A 12,525-nucleotide genomic window follows, 5' to 3' on the forward strand; every position below is an offset into this window, starting at 1 on the left:
TGATTTCGTCGGAATATTAACCGAGGGGATAAAGTGTCTATTTTCCATAGAGGTTAGGGGATAATATGCAACTTTTGAAAAGTCAGGGGGTAAACCTTTACTGTCCTTAGAACTCGAGGGCAAATTATTTTTTCTTCTTATATAAAAGTCGAAAAGTGCGAAGAGGACGCATTATCTAAGCTCAATTAGCAAACCCTTAGTTCCATATTAAGTATCCTTTTAGTTCCATTACACGAATTTCACTTATGTTTTAGTTGGATCAAATTCAACGCATCGTTCCCAATTAGTTTACATTATCTGTATATATTAATTAATTATTAATATTCTTCCTCAAAAATGAAAAATTTACTTGATAATTCTAAAGCGCATCGAAAATATAATTTTTTATACAATTCAATTAATTACATACAAAAAATCACATATATATATATATGTATAAACTTGACTACAAGACAATAAATATGGCTATAAAGGTAAATATCTAAATAATGTAGGGTTAGAAAGGTAAATGTGTATATCCATATCAATATATATATATATATATATATACACACACACATAACCTTATATTATTTCGTCAAATTAAAACTTACATGATTTTTTCCACTGAATAAATAATTTAAGACACTAAATCTTTGATTATCATATAATGGATTAGAAAAGTTCAATATAATATATGTTTGAAAGCAAAAATTCATCAGATATGAGCATCTTTGTTAATAATAATGGATTTGTAAAATTTCGTATTTGTTTATTTATTTTAATTATTTATGCTCACGAAATACAATCCAATCTATTTACAATTTTTAATTATTTATGCTAATGAAATACAATCGAATCTATTTTGAAATATTAGCTTTTTAGAAGTCCTTAACATAAATACTAGTTGTAAATTTAATTGAAATTTGTTTCCTCCTTATAATTTTATTCAATTAAATAAGTTTCTATTTTCTATATTTATGATGTAATTTTATCATATAAAATCGGACGTTTGCTTTTTAGATCTTTGCATCTACTTTTCAGAAGTTAAATTGGTATATGAATTGATCTATTTGGTTATGTTACACAAAATGTTGGCTATCAATATCTCAAATAATAATTGGTTTACGTAAATTTGATATTTACCAAATTAAAGTTTATAGAGTATAAAACTAAATTTTTTTTGGTACATACGTCTATAGCTATAAAATATGCATCAACAGTCATAAATTCAATTTAATTTTTAATGTGATAAATTCAATTTAATTTTGTTTTGCTTATAAAATCCACGCATCACACGGGCCTAAAAACTTAGTTTCTGTCTATGTCTTTAAAAATTTTTAATTTTTTCAAAAGAAACTCCAAAAATAGAGACAATTCCATCAACAACCGATGGCAGTGAAGATAGATGGAATCTAATGAAACTGGAAATGGAAAAGATCTCTCTCTCTGTTTTTTTTTTTTTAAAATAATATACTTAAGTAGCATTTAGATTTTTGGTATGTATATTGTATTCATGAGAAAGTACACATTAATGTAGTATCGTATTTTGGTGTTTCGTACGAAGAATAGATCGATGGAAAAATATGTTATATTAAAATAATATTTGCACTTTATTAATTTTGTTTAAAATTACACATTAAAATCATGTATTATTTATACTTTTAAAAGCTAATAACATTATTCTATAAACTAATTATTCGTGAAGCCCATGCAATGTATGCGATAGAACGCGATCTTTTTTCGCTAAATTTATTGTATAAGATATATGTTATAAATTGTTAAAAATAGCAATAATATATCAATATCAATATATTATTACACATATATTGAGTCATCTCCAAATACAAAACATTTACTCTTGTGTACAAGAGTTTTTATATTTTGTACAAAAATCAAAATTCTTGCACAATAAGAGTAAATATTTTGTAATTGGATAGCGGATTGAATATTAGCGATTGGTCGCAAGAATTTTTCTAAAAAGAATGAGAGCTGAAAAAGAGAAAAAGAAACTATTTTAATAGAGAAGAAAACGAGGCAGCCACTCACCCACCCACCAACCAATCCATTGTAAAATTAAATGCTTTTGGGGAATTATTTATTTATTTCATTTTAGGATGCTATTTTGGGAAAATAAATTAGGAACTAACAAGGGATGAAACTTATTTTTTTTCTTAAATAAAGTTTCAAATTCATGTTATGTGAATAAGAGCAATCATTGATTTAAAGAGTTAATGGGTCGATTTGACTCGAATTATATTAGTAAGGGATAATTGGACTTGAAAATATTAGGATTGGGTAAAGGGAGGGTAATAATTTAATTGTAATATAGCAAGAGGAGAAGAGAAGAGAAGAGAAGAGAAGAGAAGGGAGCAGCAAAGAAAAAACAAACGCTGCGTCTGTCTCCTTCTCCGACTCTGTCTGTGTCTGCGTGTATGTCTCTCGCAGTAAACCTTTGTAAATATGTAAATTTGTAATTGGATTAATAAATTTGTATTCTTATTATAAGGGGGGAGCGATGACTTCGTTCTGCTGGCTTAGAAATCGCAACACAGATATAAAGTGAGAGTATTCTTTTCTTCTTTCTTCTTCGACTAGCATATATATATATATATACTCTACCCAACTCTACTATGTTGTGCTATGCTATCAACGAGTGATGTGATTCAGACTAGTGTAGCGGAGAGCAGCGAAACCCACCCAACCCCACCTACATACGTATATATACATAATATATTCTTAGAAGGTCGTACCTCGTACTCTCTTCCTCCTCCTCCTCCTCCTCCTCCTCCCGTCTAATTTCCTCCTGTGTACAACAAAGCTAAGCTAATTGCCATGCTCCGATTAGGCTTCTTCTGCTGCTGAGGGAGAAGGACTGAAAGATGCCAAGGCCCGGCCCCAGACCTTACGAGTGCGTCCGCCGAGCTTGGCACAGCGACAGACACCAACCCATCCGAGGTTCCATCATTCAGCAGATTTTCAGGTCCTTCACTCACACTTCATCCCCAAACCCCTCCTCTCTCTCTCTCTCTCTCTCTCTCTCTCTCTCTCGCTCGCTCTCTGTGTGTATACATACATATATATATTCGTGGGTCGAAGAATCAATTAATGAAAGAAGCTGATTTCTTCCTGGATTTTGCATTTCAGGGTGGCTCATCAAACTCACACCTCATCCACCATGAAGAACCGGGAATGGCAGAGCAAGCTCCCCGCCGTCGTCCTCAGAGCTGAGGAAATCATGTACTCCAAAGCTAATTCCGAGGTCTCCTCCGTCTTCCCCCGTTTCCTTGCTTTACTGTTTACTCACATTCTACATACCTACTACGTACACTAGATCCGTCTTTTCTTTGCTTTTGACTGGGACTGCTTGGGGTTGATGTGATGATATGATGCATCGTGTGATTAATTAATGTACTCTCTGTTGCGTTGCGTTGCGTTGCGTTGCGTTAACAAATTTCAGGCCGAGTACTCCAATCCTGACACTCTCTGGGACCGACTCAATGATGCCATCAACACCATCATCAGGAGAGATGAAACCACTGAAACTGGTGAACTTTTGCCCCCTTGTGTTGAAGGTATAAAAATTTTCTCCCTTTTCTCCTTCCTATGTATTCTATAGTTCTTGCCTCTTAAAAAAAAAAAAACGATTCTCATCTTGTTACTCTCATCTCAAAGCTGTCTCCTTTTCTTTCGGTAACTTATTACAAACTTTGTGTTTTCCAATTCCAGCTGCTCTGAATTTGGGGTGTGTTCCCCAGAGAGCTTCGAGAAGCCAACGCCATAATAACCCAAGAATTTACCTTACGCCAAGACCACAAGGGCCTCCTCCTCCTCCTCCTGACCCTTGTAGGAGTTCAGATAATCATTATCATAATCATAATCACAATAATAAGTCTGCTAATGACAGGTCCCCTCAGTTCCCCCCTGTTGTTCCCCCTGACAACCGTTCAAGATTCATGAGATCTGAAGCTGTGAACTCAGGCCTTCTTGTGTCAGATTCCAACAGTGATAGTCTAGCTTCGCCTTGCCACTTCCAGTTCCAGCAGCCTTTGTCTGAGAGTTGTCCTCATGGTTGTAACCATAACCAGTTGATGAACCTGGGTTCAGTTTACCCATTGTACTATGGAACTAACTTTAAAGTTCAGCAGGAGTCTCTGTCGAGCTTCCAGATCCTGGACCGACCACATTCTGATTCCGTCATTGCTGGCACACCAGTCAGAACCTTTACGATGGAGCCTGCTGATATTCGTATCTTGCACAACCATTTTGCCTCTCAGACGAATGCTGAAAACATTTCAACCGCTATTGCTGTTGCTGGATCAGATTTCAGGAGAACTGAACCCAAGTCTATTGGGAAGGAGTGTGATTTGTCTTTACGATTGGGCATACCATCAGCATCAAGTACAATCATGGAAAGCAATTCAGCTCAGGAAAGAAGAGACCCCAGGTTAGATGGTTCCCAAGAGGGACCGCGAATGAACAGAGAGTACACTTTCTTGCCTCTGGAAAGTTCTGTCTATTCCTCCAATTGTTGTTCAAGTAAGCGGTCTTCTGAAGATGGAGATAGGCATCTTTTGGCAACCGTTAGAAAGCGCAGGGCAATATTTGACGACTCTCAAGAGAATGTGCCATATGTTAGTCAACCTGAGCTTCCATCAAATTGGTATAACGACGGTCGAGCTGAAGGACCAGGGACCTAGACATATTCCACGTTGGTACGAATGCGTTGAATGTATTGGAAAACTCCTGCCATTTACCTGTTCTTGGCTGCAAGTTCAGTTCGTAAGAGACAGTAAATAATCGAACTGAAGGGCCAGGGACCAAGACAACTCGTGCTATTTACCTGTTCTTAGCTGCAAGTTAAATTCATAGGAGGCAGTAAACGCGAATAATTTTGAGCTCACAACTTCTGATTGGTTGCTAAGGTCGATGGTGTTGGGCCTCCTTCACCATTTCCAATATATCTTGAGGGTGGAACTCCTCAGGCTTCATATTAGATGCAGCTTATCCACGTATGTTATTAAAATATGCATTGGCAATGAAGTTTGTCTCTTGTGGATAGCCTGAGATGTCATTCTTGAGCATCTCTACAGCGTGCAATTGGCTTGTTGTTGGACTGATGTAAGGTGGTCTCTGATACTTGTGACTGCCAGTTCGTATTTATCTGAAGAGTTCATGAGCTTATTGTTCTCATAAGAAGGGAAGGATCAAGAGAGGGGATCTTCCGGAACATCCAGAGTTACAGCATCAAAAAATGCACGGGCTGTCGGGATTGACAGAAGTTCCGAGGGCGTGCACTCTGAGGTCTGAAATTCCTGGCTTTCAAAGTTGGTAGGTCATCAAGATCCCAGAGATAAACTGAATGGACAAAACGGGGCGGCGAAAACAATCCTAGTTTATCCAGGACAGCTGCTGCGACTGCTGAAGAATTCTCCGATTTAATTTTCCTCCCTCATTTGTATGCGTTAGGGGAGGTCCTTTTTTTTCCCTATTTTTTCGTCTAGAGCTTCTTATGCTTATTGGACTTAGTGACTAAGATTTATGCCTGATCAAATGGAAATTTTTCAACAGGTAGATACAGGACATATTGTCGGTGACGTTCTTGAGTGAAATGTTAACAAAGTGGTCGTATCACATGTTTTGCCCACTTTATGGGTTGTGTTTCTCTCGGATCAATTACCTAGTACTTTGATTGAAATGTTGAATTTACTAAAATGATATGTCGATTGGTTCTTTACTTCTAATGACGAATTCGGTATATTCATCAGGGTCTGGCTCAATTCATTCCCACATTTTAGATTCATCTCTTTTGTGGTTGAGCACATGAACATGTAACTAATCTAATCCCAGTTCAGAGCTCGTGTTGATGGCTGTTTTTTTTTTTTCCTAGTTATAAGGGAAGCGCGTGTGCCAAGTAGAATGAGTTGTTCTTTATAGTTTCATTTATAATAAGCTAACAATGTTTTCCTTCAGATTTCATCTTGAACTAGACAGAAAGACAAACTGTTCCCCCCCCCCCCCCCCCCCCCTCGTGATTGAGAAGTAATATTGATGGAAACAAGTTAAATGATCAGTCCACGTCAACTGATCATCAATCAGTGACCCAGCTTGGTCATATCATAGTTGATCTTGATCACTCCAATAGAAGTAAATTATTTCATCAGCAGTAACATAACAGATGAACAAGAAAAGTCTGATACAGTGTAGGAAGAAAGGGACATCTAAAGATGACTGAAGAGGGAGAATACAATGGCAGAACAAAAGAAAGCGAGGGCCCCGGCAGTGAGAGATGAAGCAGCTCCAACAGTGAGAGCGACCTTCTGGCCCATCTCGCAATGAGTCGAGACGGTACAGATGAAGTAACGAGAGCCATTGGAGCTCAACGTCACACTGTATGGGCTGGTTGATTGGATAGTGCCGATGGGGTTGGTTTTGGTGCAGTTGTCATAGTCTGTCTCTGATACTTCAGCTACATCATGCGTCCCAGTCCAGTTGAATACTGTGAGAGGAAGAAGAAGGTGGTTAAACATCAGAGAAGTTCACGAATGATTTCTCATTGAACTAAAGGTTAGAGAAGAAAACTCGGGGAAACAATCAAAGCCAAACTACTGAGAAATTGGAGACTGGAAATCAGATGCAGGGATCAATCCCTCGCAGGGCAATTGATAACAGACCTCCCGTCCGGGGTCCCGTTCACTATATAATCATCTCATCATCACAGCTAGTCGAAGAAGAGGAAAATGGACATAAGGTGGGAGTATATGCATGCTGTTGTGTTGAGATATATATATATATATATATATATATATATACACATACATAATAAGTTGCTTTGGTTCCTTTATAAGTTCGTCATATATATGGATGTATGCTGTCCCTAGAGGATCGGATACAGATACAGAAGAAATTAGTTGCAGTTTGCTAAGCTTACCAACTGTGTCTCCGGCATCAAAGGACTTGGTCTTTGCCCAGGTTCTGTAAGCAATTTCGCCGCCTGGAGGAATGATCCAAGCAATTTCATCTCACACAGTGTAAGTGTCTGCGGATGCACCATTCAAGGTAGCCACAGCAGCAACCACGCACCAGATAAAAGCCACTCGAGCTGCCATTAGTTATTGCTCGATCTGTCTGTGTTCTTTCCTTCAGGTCGCCCCCCCGGGGTAAATAATTCAGGAACTCGAGGATAGGAACTGCTAATGGAATTGGAGGATGTATCTTTTCTTCTTGGGTCTTGGAATTTGAAAGGGGTGGCTATTATATATATACATACATACATACTATTGTATGATAAGAGTGAACATATGGCGTCGGTCAACAAAGGGGAGGACCCGGCCCCTGGAATGAACAAATAGAAAGGGTATGGGGATGGGAATGGGGGGTTTCCTTTTCACCCTTCCTCCTGACTTTTTGAGCTGTTAAGAGATGACTGGCGCCAACTTTGATTATCTAGAAGTTATGTTAAAGACAGACGATGAATTCGTCCGTCCCTCAGTCCCTTCCTCTACCCAATTATCAAATAATAATAATAATAATAACAACAGTCCAGTCCACACACGAAAAAATCCTTGGGGAGGGGACGGGAGGGGATGGGTTACTTTCTGACTTTTTCTCCCCATTCGATGGAGAATAGAATTACTGAAGTGATATATATGGACATATATAGATATATATATATATATATATACACACACACACATTACATCATGCTGTCTTCACATCTCAGTTTTAACTCTCAATTTGCAGGTCGAGCCCTGCTGTAGTGAAGAAGCTAGCTGTGCTGCGGATCCCGATAGAGATCAATGAGCTCCTACCTAGCTTTGCTGCCTTAATATATAGTTTGAACATTGAAGTACCTAACTAGCTAGCTAGGGACTAGGCAAATTTTAAGGCTGTCTACTTCATATCATATACATAGTTCATATGCCGACTGGGTCAAAGTCAAACTGGGTAGGCTCAACGGACGTCCTCCCTTCCGCAATTTACCACCTATCATTTATCATTGATTAATAATTATCATTATGGGGTCAACATATTAATCCACGTTGTGATTAGGTAATCTTCTTCGCTCGCCGTGCATGTTTCAAGTTCTCATGCATGCAGCCAACATTACTCTGCCAAACCAAATCAAAAGGATATGCAGCATGCCTTGCCGAGGCCCTTGATGATCTGATTTAGTGATCTATCATCGGCTTGCAAATGATTACAGGCAAGTCCAGTGCAACCAGCCAGCCAGCCAGCTCGCTAGCTCAAATTTATTTGGGGGATGAGATGAGATTAGATGAATGAGTACCACTAGCACGGCAGTCTAGTGGTTATGCATCAAGTGCTCCACTTGAATATCACGAGTTTGAACATCACCGAGGATGTAGAGCTCGCCACTATGTGGGTGTATTATGGAATGGCGGTGGCCGGTCCATAATACTTGATTCAATGGACTTTGGATTTAATTCACTAGTGTTTAGTGGAACTGCGGTGATCAAGTTGGGCTAAAGTCTCAGCGAGCTATGATGAAATGAACATTCTGTGGCGGTTAAGTTCCCTTAGTTGGGGCAGTCACAGCGGGCTAATAACCCGACATAGCCTTTTATTCAGTAAAAAAAAAAAAAGAGATTAGATGAATGAGCATTTTTAGTACACGATTGAATGAAGCGGTCAATTCTTGGTTGCAGTGATACCTAGTAATAATGTTCCAGTCCATGCAATTTATACTTTTCCAGGCCCAACTATTATTAGGCATTGGGCCCAAATTTTAGGCCCAAATAATACAAAGCCTGTGCCCCAATACTAGTACAATTCAGCAAGCAACTACGGCGGAGAAAGAAAGGCATATATGTTATATCTGAAAAAATAACCTTCTTTACCGACATGGATTGGCTCAAGCGACTCGACACTTGTTTCACTTAAGTAAAATCTCGGATTCGAGTCATTGTAAATGCAGAAAATTCATGCTGGGAGATTTTACCCCTCAGTGAGTTCACTCAGCTAGACTGAATTAGTCGGGGCCCAATTAGATTTCCATATACCAGAGTTCACAAGGCGTCATTTCCAAATTAGTTTTTTCTTCCTAAGACAGTAAGCCGAGGAAGCTCATGGTCATGGATATGAATATGATCATCGACAAATTAGCGGCAAGTGATGGGCTGCCCTCGTTGTCCTTAGGAGGAGGAGGAGGAGTCGCGGAGGCTCTTGTCGGAGGTGACGTGGATGGGAAGGGAGATATTGGACTCGAGGGGACAGTGATTGCTAGTTTCTGACCGGAGAGGCAGTGGGACGCTCCGCTACCTTTTGTGCAGATGAAATAGTAGTTGCCTAAGACATCGAGGGAGTATGCGGTAGGCCCGGTGCTGTAGAGATCGACGGGAGCTGCGGTGCTGCAGGCATCGTAGTCTTGCTGTGTGACCACAGCTACATCATGTGAGCCTGTCACGAAGTCGAACACTGCAGAGGAAATGAAAAGACCCTCACACATACATATACGAATTGGACATCAGTTTTATGCTGTATACATATACACGCGTACTGCAAATAAATAGATCACCAGCACTGCAGAGTCAAAGCTTAATTAAATTCGTTTGGAAATCTCGAGTATCGTGGAAATTAACAGTTAATGCTTTGTATATTACCCGTGTACTTTGTTCTTCACCGATATAGATGAATTCTTATATTATCTATAAAAGAAAAAAAATAAAATAACAGTTAATGCTTCTTAACTGATATGACAATTTAATTATGAAGAAGAATGCATCTTCTGCACTGCAACGGACTACAATGGCGTATCAGTTATAATTAGAGAGTTGGCAGGCAATATTGAATACGCTTACACGCACGCACCAAAAACATCGCCTATTTGGAAGGAGATATTGCTGGCCCAGTCGGAGTAGGTGGATGCGGCGCCATTCGGAGGTATCCTCCACCCTGCGGCTTCTCCCACTGTATAATTCGTTGCTTCCACCCTCTGGATTGACAGGAGGACCGCCACAACCATCAGTGCTGCAACAACATTAACGATGTTGAAGACTCTCATCATCGTCATCATCCTCATCATCATGTTCAACACTATAACAATATAGAGATCAGATATAGCTTTGGAGGTGTGTGTGTGAGCGAACAAGTAGTGGCCTCTCCTGGTGGTGGGTTATATATATGTATATATATATGTCGATGGAATTCAATGAATATACATGACGACCGATCGATCGATCGAGGAGGTGTCTACTCGGAAATTGCCATCTTTTTTCTCGCTTTGCTTTGGTTTGACCTTGGCCCAAATTATAATAGAAAATATAAATATATTTTAATGTTTTATGTATTAATTCTGCCTGTTCCCACTTTCAAATCACTTAAGAAAATTATTAAGGTTAATTAAATGGTGACAGGCCAGGAGGTGGGATCAAAATATAAAACAAAAGTAAACGGTCTGATGAATCGAGAAGCTCTCGTTTATACCATATGCATCAATTCTAAAATAATAATAATAATAATGAACATGCATGAAGGGGTTGGTTACAAAATATTTGTTTGTTGTCCCCACTAAAAATTATATATATAACTTAATCTAGGTATTAGATTTCACCTAAAAATTAATATCTACATTTATTTGTTAAATAATTTTTAAATTATATTTCTTCGAAAGAGCTGGCTCTTATATCAAATAGTGTATTTTATAATATATAGAGATATAGATGTATTGATACTGTAAAAATGTATTCTTAAAATAATATAAGTACTCTCAAATTATATTTGATAAACAACAATCAAATATAGGCTAAAAGAATAGCAGCATATAATCTTCTTTCTTTTTCTTTTCAATTTTTTATAAGAACATAATAAATTTTTAAAAATAAATAACTGATGAATGAAATAAATTAATCATTATATCCTTATTAAATATATGCGATGCGGGCTCATAAGAGTCGGAGGTAATGCTTTTGGAAGGCAATTTTACTCTCTCTATATATAGATCCTCCAAAGTAATTTATTGCATGTCATCGAGTCGAGAGAGTAATTAAATAATACTAATAGGCGTCCAATTGGAAGTAGTTATCAAGCTTATATATGGATAGATTAATATTCTGCACTAGTATTCTTGTAGTGATTTTATGTGTTCACGTCAATATTAATATTCGTGTGTATCAGCTGTTTCCATAGATAATTAGAACTAATAATTAAGTTTGGGTTTATTGATTTTAAAAAGCATGGGCACATGGGTGTGTGTGTGTATGCTCGCGATAGACCACATACGAGCTAGCTGGGAGATAGGATGACTTATGGCATTATATCTTAATTAGCCACTTCAATATTATTCGTGACATATATTAATATATTTTATAATTTAATTTAATTTCTTTAAAATATATAATATTTCACTCTAATTAATATTTAAGTTACTTATGAATAAAAAATATTAAATTCACGAGTTATCGCTACCAAAATACTTATTTTTTGTTTACTAGAATACTTTATCGATATGAAAGTAGTTAAACTTAATCTACCGAAAAAAGTAGTTAAACTTATATCTTGTACGTACGAATAAGAATAGAAAATAAAGCAAGCAAATCTATTTTAGCCAAAATTAACATAATTAATTTGATTTTTTATGATTTCTAAAATAATGTAATTTTCAATATTAAAATTATAAAAGACGCTATGACACTTTGAGTTCACTATATATATCTTCTAGACATAATAAAACGCTCCTATTGTAAAAGTTTCAATTTAAACTAACATAAATATACTTATCATTTTTATCAAATTTATTTATTCTCATAATTCATGCATGGATTATAGAATTTTTATTAAGTGCTTCGTTTTGGAAACTTACATTTTTTTTTTCTAATTCTGCCAAAAAAAATTTAGATTTTTAATGTAATTTATTAGCATTGTTATTTTATTTTTATATTCAAGAAAAAAATATTTTCATTGATGTTGAAGACCGAGTATGAATGACCTATTTTTGACTATATCATGGACGTGGATTAGTCAAAGTGCACACAACCTAGCACTGACACGAAATGATCACATATAAAAAAAATTAGATTATCCATATGTTATTGTAGAATATGATTTTATTTTACATACAGTTTATGTGTTATGGAATATATTTTGTGTTCCATAAAAATGAATGAATTGATTGATAAATCAAATTTAAAGATTATTCCATATACATAGTCATCGTTGTATTGATGAACATAATCTTTGCTTAATTTATATTTCAATTTTACATAATCTTTATTACATTGATTAAAATAATCTGTATTTTCAATTATTAACCATTAATATTATATGTTTTAAATAAGGAATTATTTTATTATATATATTTTAATAAAATATATATCAAATTAATTTAATATGAGAAGTTAAAGAAGAGGAGGAGGAGGATGCTAGATAATTTGACAACTAATAATCATGTGTTATATTATATATACTCATTACTTTACTTGTAGCTCATCATCAACCAATAAAAAGGTAAATCATATTTGTAAAACTAGAGTTCAATGAGAACAAAGTCATGGAGTTGCAGAAATAAATTCAATTATCGACCGAAAA

The 12,525-nt window shown here is 36.5% G+C and overlaps 2 protein-coding genes and 1 pseudogene across 2 annotated transcripts; 1 reads left to right on the top strand and 2 right to left on the bottom strand.

The window, feature by feature from the left end:
• Positions 1–2,540: 2,540 nt before the first annotated feature.
• Positions 2,541–5,655, top strand: LOC116197388. Its single transcript, XM_031527530.1, has 5 exons — positions 2,541–2,725; positions 2,828–2,962; positions 3,127–3,241; positions 3,440–3,554; positions 3,709–5,655. The coding sequence occupies exons 2-5, from the start codon at positions 2,862–2,864 to the stop codon at positions 4,677–4,679; spliced, it is 1,302 nt and encodes a 433-aa protein (XP_031383390.1). The 5' UTR covers positions 2,541–2,725; positions 2,828–2,861; the 3' UTR covers positions 4,680–5,655.
• Positions 5,656–6,027: 372 nt separating this feature from the next.
• On the bottom strand, positions 6,028–7,391 carry LOC116194761 (annotated as a pseudogene).
• Positions 7,392–8,794: 1,403 nt separating this feature from the next.
• Positions 8,795–10,176, bottom strand: LOC116194760 (stellacyanin-like). Its single transcript, XM_031523648.1, has 2 exons — positions 9,811–10,176; positions 8,795–9,417 (listed from the first exon to the last, which is right to left on the bottom strand). Exons 1-2 carry the CDS (start codon positions 10,025–10,027, stop codon positions 9,044–9,046), a joined length of 591 nt encoding a protein of 196 aa, XP_031379508.1. The 5' UTR covers positions 10,028–10,176; the 3' UTR covers positions 8,795–9,043.
• Between the last annotated feature and the right edge of the window lie 2,349 nt (positions 10,177–12,525).

This window comes from Punica granatum, chromosome 2 (genome assembly GCF_007655135.1).
Source record: "Punica granatum isolate Tunisia-2019 chromosome 2, ASM765513v2, whole genome shotgun sequence".
NCBI lineage: Eukaryota > Viridiplantae > Streptophyta > Magnoliopsida > Myrtales > Lythraceae > Punica > Punica granatum.

Bases quoted from the DNA above. Each gene is read 5' to 3' on its own strand.
- LOC116197388 (XM_031527530.1), top strand. From the start codon at position 2,862: ATGCCAAGGCCCGGCCCCAGACCTTACGAGTGCGTCCGCCGAGCTTGG. The intron at 2,963-3,126 runs GTCCTTCACTCA...TTTGCATTTCAG, and splicing joins ATCATTCAGCAGATTTTCAG to GGTGGCTCATCAAACTCACA. The intron at 3,555-3,708 runs GTATAAAAATTT...TTCCAATTCCAG, and splicing joins TTTGCCCCCTTGTGTTGAAG to CTGCTCTGAATTTGGGGTGT.
- LOC116194760 (XM_031523648.1), bottom strand. From the start codon at position 10,027: ATGATGATGAGGATGATGACGATGATGAGAGTCTTCAACATCGTTAAT. The intron at 9,418-9,810 runs GTGCGTGCGTGT...TTTCCTCTGCAG, and splicing joins CCAAATAGGCGATGTTTTTG to TGTTCGACTTCGTGACAGGC.